This window comes from Trachypithecus francoisi, unplaced genomic scaffold, assembly GCF_009764315.1.
Source record: "Trachypithecus francoisi isolate TF-2019V2 unplaced genomic scaffold, Tfra_2.0 Lachesis_group20, whole genome shotgun sequence".
Lineage (NCBI taxonomy): Eukaryota > Metazoa > Chordata > Mammalia > Primates > Cercopithecidae > Trachypithecus > Trachypithecus francoisi.
In genome coordinates, this window is record NW_022681466.1 from 54,775,570 (window position 1) to 54,794,925 (window position 19,356).

Below are 19,356 nucleotides of genomic sequence, written 5' to 3' on the forward strand. Positions count from 1 at the left end.
AGGAATAGCAGTTGTAGAGAAGCATGACTGCAGATCACATGACTAGAAGTGACAAGTCAAGACTGGATTCCACTATCAGTCAGGGTTCTCTGGAGAAACAGCCCCCGCGGCCAGCAGACGCACCCATGTCCTTCCATTGTCCTCCATCCACCCTGGCTCACTTTTCTCCAACACTTACCCTCCCAAACTTCCCTATGGGAATGAGACCTGTTCAAAAGGCCCCCCACCTGCTAGACCCAGATCTAAAAGAGGGTCTCCTCTGAGGGTGATGACAGGTAGGACAGACAGTCAGAAAACACAATTTGAAGTATTTTTGTTTTTTATATACAGAATACAGGAAAGTTTCTGTAAAGTCTAAAACATTACAATTACTATGTACATTGGTACTGGTTGTGGGGGTGGGAGGAGAGGAGGGAACCAGGGGCAGGAAGAAGAGGAGAGAAGTGGCAAGAGAACAAAAAAAGGAGACAAAACAGGTTTACGACAAAAACATTTTTGCTACAATAGACAATTTGAGAAAACGCTCTACCACATGTAGTACTGTACACGGTTTTTAAAAACATTGAAAAAATGTCATCACTAGATGTATTTACACAAAATCCAAATACACTTTTCCTTATTTGAAATAAAACAGATGGACAGCCAGAAAAAGAATTCATTTCTCATTTGTCCATAATACACAGTAGCTACCTGTAGTGCAACCGCTGCAGAAAGGGAAAATAACGTGGAGGGTGGGAACCATGGAAGGAAGGTGGGTAGCGATCTTTATATTAAATAAAACAATGATATTGTATAGATTTTGCTGTATGAAAACTGTATTTTTTCTTTTAATATAAAACTATTGTCACTGCCACAAAATAGAACAAGTTTCTGATTATTTTACAACGGCGGGCGAGGGGGAGGGAGTAGTAGGTGGGTGGGGAAGGGTTTTGTGTTGGAGGAAGTGTCCAGACCATGGGTCTTTCCCTCCCTGCCCACGCTGTTCCTCAGCTCGGGTTTGCCGCTTTCCCATGAAATGTTGAGTACAAATATATGTGCAAATGCCCCCTAGAACTTGAGGAAAGAAAAAGGATTTTTAAAAAACAGTCAAAAGGTTTTCTTCATTTCATGCAAAGATTGTAGTTGAAGCGTTTCTGGTAGAGTATAGAAAACACCCGGGCTTGGTTTGTGTACATTTTTGCATTGCAGGAGTCTTGGGTGGGTGTACAGGCCAGTGGTGGGGTAGCTGCCAGTCCTAGGGAACGGAGTTGGAGCGCAGCACAGGGCCCTGGTGGGGCTTGAGAGAGAGCTTCTCGGCCAAGACCCCATCCTGCAGCAGGCTGGCATCGCCTTTGGGCTGTTTGGTCGCAAACTCAGTGATGCTGAAGACAAACTGTAGGCAGCCCAGCTTGATGTAGCTGCCATGGTGCAGTAAGGCCGTGCCCTCCCAGCCGGCCCCACTGCCCCCAATCAAGCTCGAGCTGCTGGCTTTGCAATTGCAGGGTCTCCGCTGCGGCCCTTGGGCCTGGGAACTCATCATGGCTGCCTCCTCACTTGGCTCTTCATCCTGTTTCTGGTGCCGGCGGCGCCCTGGGAAAAAGGGGGATGGTCACAGAAGAGGAACAGTGAGCAGCCAACCCATGTGGGCTGTTTGCCAAGGTTGGGCTCCTGCATCTCCCCATTCCAACTGCTGCGTGACTACAGATGAAGGATGCTCAGAAAGGGTTGGTGGAGTCTGAAGTCCCCACAGGTGTGTACACACATGGGGGTACTCAGCACTTGCTTCTCTGGGACCTGGGCCCATGAGGAAGTAGAGCTTGGTCAATAGGACTAGGAAGGCAAGAGACAGACCACGGGCAGCAAGTCAGAACCACCCTGACTGCGGCCTCAGCTTTGTGGCCACAGACCTCTGCTCCAACTTACTGATGACACTCTGCACTTTGGCAACAATACTGCTTGGGGGGGTTGGCGGGGTCTTCTCCGAGAAGTCACATGAATACAGCACATTGTCCACCGTTGTCCCATGCTCACTGTAGTTTAACAGCTCATAATGTTTGGTATTCTGAGGAGGAGGAGGGGAGATAAGATGTGTGGTCGGCTATGTGGGGCCTGGGGCTAGGAGGAGAGGACATATGGAGAAGGCCGTGCTGCTCTACCTAGGGAGCCCTTACTTGCCTCCCCAGTCATGGCCCCTGTCCTTTCAGAAGGGGGCTGCAGATACCTCCTCAGGGAAGCCTTCCTTCCGGTGTCCCACACCCCCTACTCTCCCAATCCTCCTTCATTCTGCCTTCTCAGCACTGCTCCTCTTGGTGTGATACTCACTGGCCCGTGATGATAATGAAATTCACAGGGACACATCCACAGGGCTTGGCTTCCTTCTACGCTGGTCCCCTCCCCTGCTTTAGGGTAGGCTCCCTCTGCTGTGCCTGTGACTAACCTCAGGAAAAATGGTAGCCCTGCTCCCGTGAAGCAGGTACCCCTGGCAGGATGCTGTTTCACATCAAGACTGTCCTCCTCCAGGAATGACAGGGAGGGAAGAAAAGGAGAGGACTCCCAATCCCTCTTCCCTCCCCTCAGGGCACTGAACAAAGTGGGAGAGGCCTTAGGTTGGGAAAGCTCCCTCCCACCGCATCTCCAGCCCTCACCTCATCGTAGAATATGCAGGCATGTTTCCCGGACACGTAGTTACAGTGACCATAGTTTGTAAGGCACACATCCATGTCAGCTCCTGCAAGGTGGCAGGAGTAGAGGAAAAGGAAGGCAGAGAACAGATTGTAAGGTGTATGTGTCGGGAGGTAAGACAGGGAGTTAGACAGAAGCTAACTCTTCTGGGTTGGCACTACCAGAGACTTCAAGGGTGAGTAGCTCAGGGCCCTCCCCTTTTATTTTTGAACAAAAACTGATGTCTTTTCCAAGCTCCTGATAAAGAACAGCTGTCCCTGCCAGCTGATCTGCTTTAGAACATGTGGCTGCTACCCAGAAGGGAACAGTGAGCTACTGAAGAGGATGGGATATTTCTATGAAAATACAACAAGAGGGTGCAGAGCCTAGAAAATCATATCACCTTAAAGAAAGGGAAGTTTCTAGGGTAAGGACTAATCTGTCTGGCCTTCTGTACCAGATATAGAACTATCTGTCTCTAGGACTTCTAGGGAAAACAAAACAAAACAAAAACAGATACAGGTCTAATTAAAGATTGGGTATGTGTGAGCCTATCACTCTTTCAAAGACCACCAGGGACAAAGCATCTACCTTCTCCTTGGGTTCTTCCCTGCAGTGTTTAAAGTGCCTCCCTGGGCAGTAGTCAGAGCTGACTTTCATCTCTGCTGATGCAATATTGGGCAAAGACAAAGCAAAAGGGCCTGAACAAGGGAAGACAAGGAATTGATCATCTCTTTTATTTTTGAGACAGGGTCTCACTCTGTTGCCTGGGCTGGAGTGCAGTGGCATGAACAGGATCACTGCCTCGACCTCCCAGGCTCAGGTGATCTTCCCACCTCAGCCTCCCAAGTAGCTGGGACTATAGGCATGTGCCCAGCTAATTTTTTGTATTTGTTTTTGGTAGAGATGGGGTTTCACCATGTTGCCCAGGCTGGTCTCGAAGTCCTGGGCTCAAGTGTTCTCCTGCCTCGTCCTCCCAAAATGCTGGGATTATAGGTGTGAGCCACTGTGACCGGCTGATTGTCTCTATTCTTAGTTTCTCTTCTCTAGCTATCCACTGGTTTAAAGCAGTCAACTCTGGAAAGGGCTTCCCTCACCCCTTTCTAACTTCTGTGGGTAAGGGTATCAGTCTTTAGGGCTGAACAGATTCAGTGTCTCTCCCAGCTTCCTGGCTGGCTCACCTGTCCCGATGTAGAGGGTTCGATAGCACATGTTCACAGCTCCTCCCAACCCTAAGAGGGGGTAGAACACAGCTCGAGCCTGTACCTCCTTTCTTTGCACTACAAGACAAACATAGGAATAGGATCATTCAGAAACTCAGATCCTGTGATCCAAACATAAACCAACAAAATCTGGACCTTTGGCTCATGGCCTGGAGAAAATCCCACTGGATGACTCATCTTTCCAAACTCACATCCAACACTGAGCTGCTGCAGGGTAGATTTTCTCTCCCCACCCACAGCATTTCCAACACAGGGTGCAGAGGACCATCTTTGAAGACAGTCAGAGAAGTCAGAGATGACAGTACTCTGTAAGTTCCTGGGCTCCTGGTTGGCTAATCTGGGATATTCTAGCTGGTACTATAGGGAGAACATGGAAAAACAGACGGCATGGACCAGTGTTTCTCAAACTTTAATGTGCATATGAATCGCCTACATATCTTGTTGAAATGCAGATTCTGATTCAACAGGTCTGAGGAGGGGCCTTAGCTCTGCATTTCTTTTGCTGTTTTCTTTAAAAATAGGCAAAAAACCAATGCACTGAGCTCTGCATTTCTAACAAGCTCTCAGGGGCTGCTGATGCTGCTGGTCTGGGAACCACACTTTGAAGCAGCAAGGCTTTTAATGGCTAATGCTCAGACATACCTGAAACAGAGTTAACCACTCGGGGAAAATTTCCAGAAGGTTGGCCTACTGTTATTCTATTTCTCACCTTGAACTTGAAAAGTTCCCTCTTGGGAAGCCATTCTTTTAAAAATTTTTATTTATTTATTTATTTATTTATTTATTTAGAGACAGGGTCTCACTCTGTCGCCCAGGCTGGAGTGCAGTGGTGCAACCATAGCTCACTGCAGCCTTGACCTCCCAGGCTCAAGCGATCCTCCCACCTTAAGCCTTCCAAGCAGCTGGGACTACAGGTGTATGCCACCATGCCTGGCTAAGTTTAAAATTATTTGTAGAGATAGGGTCTCACTGTGTTGCCCAGGCTGGTCTCCAACTCCTGGGCTCAAGTGATCCTCCCGCTTCAGCCTCCCAAAGTGCTGGGATTACAGGTGTGAGCCACTGCACTCAGTCGGGAAGCCCTTCTAATTCAAATATTAGAAAGCAAGTAAGCAGAAAGTACACTACATATACCCAAAGCTACTGGTAGCTGCTTTGCTGTGTCTCGAAGTGGACTTATATGTGAAAGAAAGTTACAGACTTCCCCAAGTCTGATAAGAAAGCTGTGGTTGCCATCTTGTTCCTGCTCTCTTCAGAAAAAAACCATGGTGCTTTATTAAGCCCATGAAAAGCACACAAGAAGGTTTGAGATACTGGAAGCTCAGATTCTCCATGGAGGCAAGGTGACCATTCGCACACGTAGAGGGGAGATCTGATGATGTGGTGACAGGTGTGTACATGCGCACCTTCTGTGTGGTGCCCTCCAGAAGCCAGCTGATGTGTCCCGACACTGCCCGGTGAAGGTTGGACCCGGGAGGGGAAAAGCTGATGTATTCTCTGCAAGGCCAGAAACTTGATCAGCTTCTCGTCCAGCATATTTATCTCGATTTCTATTAGCCAAAGAGAAAGATTAAAAAGCCGCTGAGATGGAAGTGGAATGTGGAAGCAAATCAGGGTCACGGAGCAAATAGTTCGGCATTTCTAAAATCCAGTCAAGTAACTTTTACTCAAACAGCATTGAGTACAGAGTGTACAGGATCTGCAGCTGGGCATTTCACTTGCTATGTGCAGTGAGATGGGTCCCAATGCAGCCTGTGCAGCTGCCTCCTGCAGTTGGGTGAATTGATTTTAATAGTGCTCCTAGAACGGCACAGTGGAATAAACCACTTGCCTGTCTGTGGGGGAGGGCCTGGATGTCTGATATTGAGACTTGAATTTTCTACCCACCTTGTGTTCACAGAGATCAAGATCTGTCCCTGTTCTCCTGGACTTTGGGGGTTTCCCACAGATGAGGTCCCTCCTTTGGGAGTGAGGATCCTAGTTTTATTCTGCAAATCCAGGTGATCTGCCTAAAGTGATTTTGTTCTCGTCTCACTGGTTCAGCTTGGCTCTGTCCTCCCTCCATCTTTGATTATGTGTATATGCACATGTAGAAGGCAGAGCTAGAGAAGGAGCTTTCTTTTTCACCCCACCCCGCTATCCAAAAGGATACTCCTCATTCCCATCTCCCCCTAGGCCTCTGGGATCAGGTGCTCCTTCCCTCCCTTTCTGAAATGAGCTGAATGCTGTATAGGAATAGCACCTTCAACATATCAACGGATGGAACAGCAGCAGCTCATTCACTCACCTCCATTGACATCCATAAATGCTCGAAGTGAGTTGGTGAGGTCCACCATGGCAGTAGAGTTGGCTGGGAAAGAGGGTACGGTTAAAGCGCTTCCTATGGATAACGTGCCGGGGCTGACCTTGCCATCTGGGGACGGAGCAGGAAGACTGTTACTTACGTCGCCTGAGGGAAACCCACCGGTCCAATCCCCCACTGCTGAGACAGGTCTGGATTTCGGACCCAAGGTGATGTTCCCTTCTTGATTCTCAACCCATAGGCTCTGGAACTCCTAGAGCTAAAAACGTGTGGTGAGGAAGGGCAGATAGAATGACAAAGCACCCGGGCACGCAGGAGTCTCCAGAGCACTGGGAATCATTGAAATCCACTGCTCTGGGGAAAGTGGTGGGGCAGCTTCATTCTTTGGGCCATGACCACCTCCCTGCTGCCTCTACTTTTAAATAAGTGGTGCCTGCCCTTATAATTCCTGCCTACTGAAATATGACTCACAGCATGGAAAATCTACCCACACTGGTATTAAGCGATAAATAGAGACAGGAAAATAGCCTGGGAGTGGGGCCATCCTGGGACCAGGGGCCCCCATGCAGAGAAATCACAATCACCTGGTTACCGAGACTCCCAGCTGACTAGGAGGCCGGCTTCAGTTCAGACGGGAGAGACCACAGGGGGTTCCGGCAGCATCTGAAACCTGGTTCAGATGCCGGGGTCAGCAACCTCAAGGTCCTGAGTGCTGTCTGGGGACAGCTGAGAGAGCAGGTCCATAGTAGGCCAAGTACAGACCTAAAGGACCGCCCTTTGGCATGTGGCCCGAGGGCAAGCTTCTGGGCTAGACCAACCCCTGTGGGCATCCCACTCTACAGCTCCTCTGAAAGACAGTGCTGCTGTCTATCCCTGCTTCCTGACACGGAAGTCCATCAGATGAACTTTGAGAATATGCATCAAGCATGAATCCATTCTTTTGTGCGGATCTGACAATACTGAGGCCATCACCCAGAACCTCAGGCTGATCACAGTAATTCCAGAGAGCACCCTGCCTTCTTTTAAGGTGACAGAACAAAACAGGCAGGGGCCTAGGCCTGGAAGGTGTGGGATGGAATCAGGAGACCTGGGCTGTGGTTTCAATCCTGCCACTGACTCCCTAGGTCATTTTAAGGAAATCACTGAAGCTTTCAGAGTCTAAGCAGTCCCATCTATAAACGGGACAAGTTAACATGTGCTTCCTCTTCTATTACGGAAACGGGAGTAAGACAAACAATACAGAGGCCAAAGTCCTCTGAAGTATTCACAGGGATATAAGTGCTTTTGGAATCTTGTCTTATTTGCCAGAAAGAGCATAAAATTATTCCAAATCACCCCAAGGCTGAGCAGCACTCACCTGACGATGGCGCTGGTGAGCTGAATCGTTGGTTGGCTCCTGTGGCCAAGATACCATCTCCTGCTGCTTGGGGGGGAGTGAGCACCCGGGTGGCATTTGGGGGTGAGCCCAGTGGCCTTGAATCTGTCAACGGAGGTCCTATCTGTGATTGGACAGTCTTTCTTTGCAAAGTGCTGGTGTTCTCGATGCTGGCACAAGAGCTGGGAATGGAAGGGGGCAGGCTTGGGACAGGAACAAAACTCCTCTGGGGGCAAGAGCTGGGGTCAGTGGCATTCTCTGTCTTCACAATGATGCCGACGGTGTGGTTCTGAAGGCCCCCAGCCGCTGGTGGCGTGAGGGGCCGGGGCCAGCCTTGCCGGTGTGAGAGGCCTGGTAGGGGGGTGTTAGCGCCTGGAAGTCGCCGGGGGTCCGTGGAATCAGTAGGGCTGCTGTAGAGGTGTGGGCCATTAGCTTTCACCTCTGTGTTCACTGGCCCATTGGCAGTCCCACAAGGGGCTTTCTTGGATTTTTCTGCACAAGAACTGCAGCCGATGTCCTCTAGGGCTGGGGGCTGGTGGGGTGGAGAGCAGCTCAAGGAATTCTGGGTGATAATCCCTGAGGGGCAGGACAAGGGGTAGTGGGAAGGTGTAGGTGTCTTGTCAGCTGTTTGCAGGGAGGTGGTGATTGAGCCGTCAGTCACAATAACAGGCTTAATATCAGCCTTCTCTGTCTGTTCAGAGTCCCAATGCGAAGGCATCTGCTTAGCAGATAAATGTTTCAATATGCTGCACTGGAGCGCAACAACACTACAGAGCCACTGCAATGGAAGGAGAGGAGAGGAGACGGGGGTGAGAGGCCTGAGAGGCGCTGGTCCTTCCTGCCACAGTGGTCAGGGCTGCAGCAGGGCTGACAAGCAGTTTCCAAGGTCCCATCGCAAATGCTCACAAAGGGTGTGCTTGACTCCTCATAGAATTCCATTTCCATTCCCAAGCAAGACTTGTGGGTACCCTCAGCAGGCAACACTCCCTCTGGCCAACAGAGCTTGGGATCTGCATTTTGACTCTGCCTTTAAGGCTTACTTGTGACCAATATTCAGCAAGTACCCCGAGCACCTGTGGTATGTCCAGCACTATCACCTAACCTCTCTATGGGTCTACTCATCTCTTTCTACAGTATAGATTTGACCATCTCACAGTGCACTGGGGTAACGACGGAGAGAAGTAGACCAGCTGCCTTTGTAGATCTCTTACTTGCCTTTGGGATTTGAGTCAGAGGTTCCCCCTGGAATACTCAACTCTTGAGGGGTTAGGATGAGGATGGGTGGGGACTGGAATGAGAATGACACTGAGGCTACTTCCGATAACAGCTGTGGTGACATGGAAGGAAGATTGGATTTGGAATTCCAGCCCTGCCTTCACTCACCTCTTGCTGCTCTGCTTGGGTGGCTAAGTGCTCAGAGTTCAAAAGGTGCATCTGTGATTCCTCAGGGATCCCATTGCAGATCAGCTCCCCGTCCCGAATGGCCGCGGGTGCAATGAGAGGGGGTGGAAACTGGTACTGAGATTTTATAGCATCGGGAACCTGTTCAGGATAGACAGGAGGAGGAAGGAGAGGGAGATAGTTCCAACATGTCCAGTTGATTCTGCCCTGGTATGCTGTTCTGTCTGTGGTGCTGGTGCTCAAGGGACCATCCACTCTGGGGTCCACTGAGGTAAAGGAAGCTCAGAAATGGAAATAGCAGGTGGGACCTCCACTTTTCTTCATCAAGGTCTAAGGCCTGCAGAACACAGAAACCACTGCGTGCTGTCTTCTGCTTCAGCCTGAAAGTTGTAAGGCTGGCAATGGACAGGGCTTCAGAGTGGTGCTCTGGGTTCTTATTGCTCAGTGTCAAGTTTGCGAGTGGGTGAGCAGTCACTGAGACAGAAAAATGCTTGACATAAGGCCTGGCTCATGATAAGCACTCAATCAATGTTAGTTTCCTTCATCCATTCATTCACGACTCATGAAACAACTACAGACGTTTTTGTGCAACAAAAACAGAAGACACACTCTGAATCACACCATGTAAGAATGAAAGAGCCACACAAACAAAGAGTCATTCATACATTCAACCAACATTTATTGAGCACCTCCCGTGTCTAGGCACTCTTCCAAGTTCTAGAGATCCAGAGATGAATAAAACTTAAGACTTGCCCTCAAGAAGCTCACAGTCTAGTGGGAAGATAAATACAGAAATATTATAACCAAGGTAATGGGTTCTAGAATAGAAACATGTCTAAGGTGCTATTAAAAACATAAAGAGTGCTTATTTTAGTTTGGGGGACAGGAATTTGGGATTAGGGACGATTTTATAGGAAGTCAGTATTTGAGTTGACACTTGGAAGTTGAGAAGGATCTCCCAGGCAGATAAAGGAAAAATAAGGGAGGGGGAGAAGCATGTAAGGCATAGAGATGTGATAGCCCTTTGTGGATTTGGAAAACATCCAGAGAACCAACAGATTTGGTGACAAAATCCTTATGGTAGACAAGGGAAGAAGCACTGAAAATGGTTCCCAGAATTTTGGTCTGAGGGACTGAGTAGTGATCACTGTTATTTACTGTAATAGGAGACATAGGAGGCAGAGCAGATGTGGAGGCAGAAGACTTTTGGTCTTAGGGAGGTTCATCCTGAGATATCTGTGGGATGGGCAAGCAGATATGAGTCTGGATATAAGGAGAAAGGCATGGAATATGGAGTTGAGTCATCACCATGGACTGGTGATGGCCTTAGCTGGTGCCGTGGGCTTTCTGAGATCACCTAGGAATGAGAGGAAGAGGAAAGGAACAGTGGACTAGTCTAAGGCTACCCCTGGGGAAGAGTGAAGGGCCAAGTGGAGGAGAAATTCACAACCAAGATACAAAGTTCTCAGCAGATTTTTCCTGAATTGCTAGAATCAAGCAGGAGAGAGCTGGGGTTCTTCACCAATGTTCTATGGTTCTACGGTCCTCATTTCATTCTCAAACCGTCCAAGTACAAAATGCTTTGCAGGTAACTGATGTCCTTTGAGTTTCCTCACTAGAGAAACACTTAAAAAGCGGGGAGGAGCACCATACAACGACAGGATTTTTATCAAGGTCTCCTGGCCTGTTCACTTCAACAGCCATGTTCTCTGACAAATCTATACGGTGAATTACACAGTCTGGATTACTTTTAGATCTGTTTCACTAAGATGAGGCATACTACCTTTAATATCATCCATCACCAAAATATTTGAATCTAGTTTTGGAAAATCTGTGCCTCCACTGACGTGTAAATATTTGCCCAGTTAAGTTTGTTACACAGTTTTCAACAGTTAGCATCTTGTTAGGGCTGATACCCAATGAAGGTAATGGCAGTGGTGTGACTGATTTTTTTTTTTTTTGAGACGGAGTCTTGCTCTGTCACCCAGGCTGGAGTGCAGTGGCGCGATCTCGGCTCACTGCAAGCTCCGCCTCCCGGGTTTACACCATTCTCCTGCCTCAGCCTCCCGAGTAGCTGGGACTACAGGCGCCCGCCATCTCGCCCAGCTAGTTTTTTTTTTTTTGTATTTTTAGTAGAGACGGGGTTTCACTGTGTTAGCCAGGATGGTCTCGATCTCCTGACCTCGTGATCCGCCCGTCTCGGCCTCCAAAGTGCTGGGATTACAGGCTTGAGCCACTGCACCCGGCCTTTTTTTTTTTTTTTTTTTTTGAGACGGAGTCTTGCTCTGTCGCCCGGGCTGGAGTGCAGTGGCGCGATCTCAGCTTACTGCAAGCTCCTCCTCCCGGGTGTTACGCCATTCTCCTGCCTCAGCCTCCGGAGTAGCTGGGACTATAGGCGCCCGCCACCTCGCCCGGCTAGTTTTTTTGTATTTTTTAGTATAGACGGGGTTTCACCATGTTAGCCAGGATGGTCTCGATCTCCTGACCTCGTGATCCGCCTGTCTCGGCCTCCCAAAGTGCTGGGATTATAGGCGTGAGCCACCGCGCCCGGGCGATTTTTTTTTTTTTTTTTTTTGAGACAGAGTTTCACTCTTGTTGTCCAGGCTGGAGTGCAATGGCGTGATCTCGGCTCACTGCAACCTCCACCTCCCAGGTTCTAATGATTCTCCTGCCTCAGTCTCCCGAGTAGCTGGGATCACAGGCATCTGCCACAACGCCCGGCTAATGTTTTGTATTTTTAGTAGAGATGGGGTTTCACCATGCTGGTCAGGTTGGTTTCGAACTCCTGACCTCAGGTGATCCACCTGCCTCGGCCTCCCAAAGTGCTGGGATTACAGGCGTGAGCCACCGCGGGTGATTCATTTTAAAGTGTGGCTGCCACCAAGTGGTCATACTTGAGAAGTGCTGCTTTCTGTTAGCACATAAGACTGTGGGATCATTTCAAAAGAGAAAAACAAGTTTGTATATGGGTATATAGTGTTGGGCCCTCTAGGTTAACTGAATGAAGGGACTGAATGGTTTAAAAACATCCTCACTACCGCCAAATGCTTTTCAAGGGAAATTTTTCTGTCAGTCTCTGTAAACACACTTTGGTCAACGTCAAGTGCATATAAATGTTAGGTATTATTACAGCTATGCTGCAATTTGGAGTATTGGTGATATATTAACAGCAGCCTGGAAAAACAGATTTAACTTTCCTTTAGATAGTTTCCGCTTAAGTTCCTGAGCTGGGATTAGCTCTTCACCTTCCACATGGCTCTTTCTGCTTAATCACCCCCACCTTTACCTTGCCTCGTGGACAGAGACCATCCAACAGAAACAGATAGAATGAGCGTTAGGTGAGGGTGGCACTAACAATGGAGCACATTTGGGTTTGGTGGGATGGGCTGAAGAGTGCTTATCCTTTGGAAAACTAGACACTGGTAGACTTCGAAGGCTAACTTGAGGTTTGGCCCTCATAATCCTGACCATCATCCCCAAGTATTAAAATGAAGGTCACATTCATTACTCACTAGACACCACAAACACATCTCTGGGGCTTCAGTTTTCCTGCCTGTAAAACCGGGACAGTGATCCTCTGTCTAACCCATGATGGCAGGCAGACCACCATCTTGCCTGTCTCTGATTGTGACTTACCTTCAAGCTTCTTCTTTTGACTGACTGGAGCACACGCCGGTTAGGGGGGTGCTTCTTGTGGATTCGGTTCAGGAAGTCCACTTTGACGACATGCTGCGAAATGGTGTCCTGGAAACGATCAAACACCTGGCACCGATTGCTCAGTGTCATATTCTTCTGGTTCAGCTAGGGACAAAGCAGACACAACCCTGTGGTGGGCCTCAAAAGGCACCTCCTGTTCCAGTTAACCCCATTCCCTGCGTTTAAAAACTAGAAGCCCTTGGCCACATGGGTTCCCTCAATTAGGGACCAGGATGTCAGCACTCTTGTCAGAGAGCAAGGGAACATGGATGTGACTTCCTACTCAGCCCTGCCCAGTCCAGTGGAAGAAGGCCAGTATGTTCCTGCTCCCCAGAGAGCCTTAAGGAAGGCAAGAGAAATCAAGCAAGAAGTGCCCTTCCAAATTCAGCCTCTGACAGTCTTCTGTTCCAGCTCAGAGAAGCCTTTGCAGGGTCCTCTAATAGCAGCACAGGTTTCAGAGGAGACATATGCTTTGCCCCTTAAGAGATCCAGACTCCCTTCCCAGCAAGGGCCTCTCTCACAGGAAAAGCAGGACTGTGTTCTACATAGGAGCTTGGCTGACAACTGGGTCAGAACCAGAACTCCGTGTGCTCTGCTCTATTCCTACTCCATGGTACCAAGGAGCGTAAGTTAACCCATCTTGATATCAGTCTTCCTCTACTGGAAGGGAAAACCCTGGATTGCTCTTAGAGGCCAAAGGGAGAAAAGAAAGAAGAGTTTCTGCAATAATATACAGAAGGTATACAGAAATTATGCCACTTTTCCTCTTCTACATCTGGGCCCCTACATTTTAATTCAAAAGAAAGGACCTGTTGTGGCAGCTTCCTAATTCATAAATCAGGAAAAACCTTTCAGTGGCTAGTAAAAATGTAACCAACTAAGAAGTTGTCAACTGCTAGAAAGCTGCTCTTTAAGTTTCATATTTGGGTAAACTGCTTATGGTCATTTTTTTTCCGGTTCATCAGGAAGCAAAACAAGACAAGGAGAGATACAAGGAAGCAAAACAAGACTAGATTTTCTTCCTAGAAAATTGTTGAGTGGCATGAGTCAAAAGAACACAAAGTAACTCTTCTCTTCCATGTGTGCAAATCTTTAACGGAGGTTCCTCTCAGTGTTAAGGTCAGCAGCACATTGCCATGAAGGCCAACGGTCATTCCATGGTTATCATCATTTGACAATGTCTTAAGCAGTAGCCCTTTTAATCTGGAAGGTTGCTCTTATGAGGGAGCTCCTCCTCCTCCTCAAAGCCTCTCCCATTCAATCTTGTGAGTGACTGTTCTAACTGCCTATAAAGAGATGTCCTAAACTTCTTTTGGAGATAGCAAGTGACAGCTCTGTTCTAGCCTCAGTCTGGGAAATAAACCCAAGACTCTTGGAAGATAAAGCAATAGGAACCTTCACACCATTATTCATTCAACAGCTTATTTACTGAACTTCATTTGGTGGCTGGGACACATGTACCCCAGACAGCCAACGATTTATTTCCTTAAGGTTGGATCTAATATACTCCCCTTTTAGGGCTGTAACATCAACTGCTTAATTCTCTCTAGGAGAAGTCACTTACAAACAGCAAAGCACTAGTGAGTTAAGTCTGTGTGGGTAGCCGAAACAAAACATTGTGAGAAAAAGCATAGCTGAAATATGTCAAATATTTGGTAAATATGTGGTAAACTTGGCACCAAGCTGACCTTAATATGCTTTCTACTAATCAGTCCATGCTCCAGCTATGCCTGTTGAGGACTGAATGGACATTGCTGTGCTTACCACTACATGTTCAATGTGATTTGGACACATCCATCTGCCCAGGGGCATGGCAGTGAGCGGCGGCTCGAGGCAGTCCATGTGAAACAGGAGAGGACAATAGTCACACTGGATGAGAGGAGCCACGCGGCAACTCCTGCAAAATAGAGATGTAGGCCATTTCTGTGGCAAGAAAAGGAAAATTCAAACTAACTCTTGACCTGTGGAATAGCCTTGTCTTCTTAATCCTAACATTCTCCCACATCTTCCTCCAGTGATTCAGTTACACTCATGATTAGAAAGATGGATGGGGCTGGCACGATGGCTCACGCCTAATCCCTGCACTCTGGGAGGCCGAGGTAGGCGGATCACCTGAGGTTAGGAGATCGAGACTAGCCTGACCAACACGGGAAACCCTGTCTCTACTAAAAATACAAAAAATTAGCCGGGCGTGGTGGTGGGCGCCTGTAATCCCAGCTACTCGGGAGGCTGAGGCAGGAGAATCGCTTGACCCCAGGAGGCCAGAGGTTGCAGCAAGCCAAGATGGCACCACTGCACTCTAGCCTGTGTTACAGAGCGAGACTCTATCTTAAAAAAAAAAAAAAAAAAAAGCCAGATGGATAGATTTGGGGGCTCCCATTAGGTTCTCCATTATTCTCTTTTCTAAGAAGAATGTGTCTTGTGGGAAAGTGAATGTTTAGTTGGAGTACAGCTAAAGTGGCTGTCAGAGCAGGGATGATCAATGTTCAGTACTCACTGGCGGAAAACAGTGAACTCTGCTCTGATCTTCCTACTTCTTAAAAGAGAGGCTACTTCATTAAAAAATCACTAGCAACCTTTCTGGAGTCTTAACTATAGCAAGAAAATATTTATCTTCTGTATGAAGCACTCAGCAGAACTGACAATTAGAGGTGTGCTGGAAAGATGATTTTGTAATATATTAATGTAAGCAGGGTTCAAGGGAGGAGGACTAAGCAAATGACAACTACGATTTGTAACTACAATACTTCTGGGGTCCCCAAGATGCACTGGAGCTACAGTTTGTCCTGGCTCAGAGTTCTGCCACTCTACTATCTAGTTCCCTTTCCCTATAGCTTTTGCTGTGAAATATTTTTTTGATAGTTACTTTCTCTTACTACTCTGCTCTGACCATAATACAGTACTTCTAACACACCTAAGCCAACAAGTCCAGCTTCAGTAACTGAAGCAGCTGGTTTCTGTCAAAGAGATCCTGTTTGAAGGAAACCTGTGTCCCAGACACTACAACTGGGAGAGCCCTAGGGGCTTTTGGAAGTTATCCAGTCCAATATACACTATCATAGATCCTTATACTACTTTTAAACTTATCTTTAGTGATTCAAGTTAATGTTTAGTTTAAGTCCAACTCCTCTCGTTCTAGTGTCTAAACAGTTTTTTTGAGATGGAGTCTCACTCTGTCACCAGGCTAGAGTGCAGTGGCACGTGACCTCAGCTCACTGCAACCTCCGCCTCCCGGGTTCAAGTGATTCTCCTGCCTCAGCCTCTGGAGCAGCTGGGACTACAGGCGCTATGCCACCACGCCCAGCTAATTTTTGTATTTTTAGTAGAGATGGAATTTCACCATGTTGGCCAGGATGGTCTTGATCTCCTGACCTCGTGATCCGCCCGCCTCGGCCTCCCAAAGTGCTGGGATTACAGGCGTAATTGTTTTTGTTTTTAAAATACAAGGTCTCACTCTGTTGTCCAGGCTAGAGTGCAGTGGCATGATCACAGTTTAGCCTCCAGGGCTAATCTGCTTAAGCCTCCCGAGTAGCTGGGACTACAGGTGCGTATCACCATACCTGGCTCATTAAAAAAAATTTTTTTGTAGAGACACAGTTTCACTGTGTTGCCCAGGCTGATCTCAAGCTCCCAGGTTCAAACAATCTGACTGCCTTGGCCTCCCAAATTGCTGAGATTACAGGCGTGAGCCACCGTGCTCGGCCTCAACACAGTTCACAGTACTCTTATACTGTGATTCTTCAGAAAATATGTTGTTAACACATACACATTAAAGGCTCTCATCAGTCCATTAGTCAGTCTCCGTTTACTCATACTATCCGAATATGGGCTGTTCCCATTTAACATACCTGGTCTGGAAGAGGTGATGAGAGAAAAAGTATCATTTGCTAAGTATGAGAAAGAGCCCCTTAGTATGAAAGAAAATACCTGTTACACGTGAAGCAGACTTTGACCGGTAAGGGAACGAGACCATTGTGATCTAATTCATGCTGTGTCTTCTTAACATTTTTCCCTGTTGTTTCCTCCTTTCTTCTCCTCTTGCTAGAACCTAGAAAAGAAAGTGATGGTGCTGAGCTATCCCTGGCTTCTGAGTTCCTAGCCTGCAATATGGAAACAACATTAAGTGACAAAAATGGATCTTAAGCATGTGCCATGACCTAGGCGTGGATTTCTCTCTAAGGCCCCTGGGATTGATTTTAAGTTAGAAAAAAGAATGAGAAAGGAAGAAAAAAAGAGACTAATACGTAAGTCAGAATCAGAAGTCATCTGTTCTATGGCAGAAACACATCTAACTGTTTTGCAAACATAAAATGGTCAGAAATGCTAGGTTAGATACTGGCAACCTAAGAGATGTAAATGTCCAATTCATGTAGTCAACAAGGACTATTCTGTGGAGTTGGCCTGCAACCTTGAACTACTGGGCTCAAGCAACCTTCCTGCCTTAGCCTCCATATTAGCCAGGACTACAGGTGTGGGCCACCAAACTCAGCTAACTTTTTTATTTTTATTTTTTGAGAGACAGGGTCTCATCATGTTGCCCAGACTGGTCTCCAATTCCTGGCCTCAAGCGATCTTCCTGTCTTGATCTCTCAAAGTACCAAGATTACAGGTGTGAGCCACCACACCTGGCCCACATTTTCATAAAAATCAGAGAAGCTCTGATTCCATATGCATTCTTCTTAAGTCTACCAATTTCACTTTCTCTGGGAGGAAAAAGTAAGACCTAGAAGCTTTACGGTATCAAGAAGCCAGGACTTAAAAAAAAAAAGAAAAAAGAATGGAGGACAATTTGGCAGTATCTATCAAAACTATAAATGCATAGTTTTGACCCAGCAATTTTATTGTCCTATAGATATAGTCACACATCTATACATGTATACAATAATGTATTTACAAAGTTATTCACTGAAACACTACCAGTAGTAACAAAAGATTTGGAACCTAAATGTCCATTAATAGAAAATTGGTTAAATAAATAATCACGTATCTGTATAATGAACTACTATGAAACCATTAAAAAAAGTGAGAAGGCCAGGTGCAGTGGCTCATGCCTATAATCCCAGCATTTTGGGAGCCTCCGAGGCAGGAGGATCATGTGAGCATAGTTCGAGACCAGCCCTGGCAACATAGTGAGACCCTGTCTCTATAAAAAATATAAAAATTAGCTGGGTGTGGTGGTGTGCACCTGTGGTCCCAGCTACTTGGGAGGATGAAGTGGGAGGATTGCTTGAGCTGTGGTCATACCACTGCACCACAGTGCAGTGCAGCCTGGGTGACAGAGCAAGACTGTTTCAAAAAAAAAAAAAAACCAAACTATATTAATTTTAAAGTGAAAACAACAACAAAAAAAGCAAGGTGTAGAATGGGTTACCTAGTATGTTACTTAAGGGGAAATTAATCAGCATATATCTGTATTTGCTTTTACATGCACAAAGAAATTTGAGAAGAATCAACCAGTGGTTACCTGTGAAGAGCAGGAAGGTGGAAAGTAGGCAAATGGCAGATGGGTGGGAGGGAAATTTTCATTGTAGCCCTTAATATTTTTTGATGTTTGAACCATGTGAATGTATAATATACATCTATCTATCTATCTATCTATCTATCTATATTTTTAAAGATAATTCTGGGGCCAGGTGTGGTGACTCACACCTGTAATCCCAGCACTTTGGGAGGTCGAGGTGGGTGGATCACCTGAGGTCAGGAGTTCAAGACCAGCCTGACCAACATGGTGAAATCCCATCTCTATTAAAAATACAAAAATTAGCCAGGCATGGTGGCATGCGCCTGTAGTCCCGGCTACTTGGAAGGCTGAGGCATGAGAATTGCTTGAACCTGGGAGGCGGAGGTTGCAGTGAACTGAGATCGCACCACTGCACTCCAGCCTCAGTGACAAAGTGAGACTCTTTCTCAAAAAAAAAAAAAAAAAGGAAAAAGATAATTCTGGGAGGGGTAGGAAAGGAGTTCAGAAACTGAGAAAATGGAAAACTGAGTAAGCTCTGTAATGGCTAAGACCTTCAAAGATCTCTCCAAGCAGAACCAGGAACAGGAACCCAAGACAGCAGCTACATGAACAGTGACTCCACAGGCAGCACTGCTTTTGTGCTGGTCCTTTGGGGAAACTGGGGTTGGGGAGGGATATGATGATGGTTTGGCTGACCTGGTAGTGCAGTGGTACAAGTCAGTTCATTGGGCAACTGAAATTGGGTGGGGTTCCGCTCCATGGCGGCAGCAATCAGCAGCTCAAAGGGCCGCCTCAGCTGGGGCTGCACATAGTCTGGCTCCGCTGCTACTGGTTCCTCATCCACGTCAATGATGTCTTCGTCGACATCATTCTGCTCAGAGGTGGGGGTCTCTGTGCTGGCGTTGGATGTGGGCGTGCCAGGCCTGCTGGCTCTCCTTTCCAGGATCCGAGCATGGGCAATGGCCTTTAGTTCAGTTTTGCCGGCCGATCTGTCCAACAAGTCAGTGTCACTGCTGGGGGATGTAGTCCGTTTGCCAGATTTGTCCACCAGTCCATTGACATGACCCAGCTCCTTTTTCTGCTCTCGTTTCTGTGCAAATGAACAGGTGGGCCGATCATGAAAAGTACCATGAAACAAAGAGATGGGTGCTACAAAGTCCTGGTAGACCACTAACCAAAATGTAAAAGGCCTTCACATATGACAGACTCATCTACCTGGTGACTTGGAACACTGGTCTGTTAAAGTTGACACAACTATAAT

General features: G+C 47.2%; 1 protein-coding gene across 3 annotated transcripts in view; it reads right to left on the reverse strand.

The window, feature by feature from the left end:
• Positions 1 to 301: 301 nt before the first annotated feature.
• Positions 302 to 19,356, reverse strand: part of PHF12 (PHD finger protein 12) — a 49,475-nt gene continuing 30,420 nt past the window's right edge. For all 3 annotated transcript variants that reach the window (XM_033181859.1, XM_033181861.1, XM_033181862.1), the window contains 12 exons: positions 18,792 to 19,185; positions 16,562 to 16,682; positions 14,399 to 14,531; positions 12,575 to 12,739; positions 8,921 to 9,079; positions 7,520 to 8,315; positions 6,148 to 6,273; positions 5,267 to 5,410; positions 3,822 to 3,920; positions 2,625 to 2,707; positions 1,903 to 2,041; positions 302 to 1,569 (listed from right to left, as the gene is read on the reverse strand). In XM_033181859.1, coding sequence (XP_033037750.1) covers positions 1,235 to 1,569; positions 1,903 to 2,041; positions 2,625 to 2,707; positions 3,822 to 3,920; positions 5,267 to 5,410; positions 6,148 to 6,273; positions 7,520 to 8,315; positions 8,921 to 9,079; positions 12,575 to 12,739; positions 14,399 to 14,531; positions 16,562 to 16,682; positions 18,792 to 19,185 — 2,694 coding nt within the window. In that variant the 3' untranslated portion in view covers positions 302 to 1,234. The remainder of the gene's footprint in view (positions 1,570 to 1,902; positions 2,042 to 2,624; positions 2,708 to 3,821; positions 3,921 to 5,266; positions 5,411 to 6,147; positions 6,274 to 7,519; positions 8,316 to 8,920; positions 9,080 to 12,574; positions 12,740 to 14,398; positions 14,532 to 16,561; positions 16,683 to 18,791; positions 19,186 to 19,356) is intronic.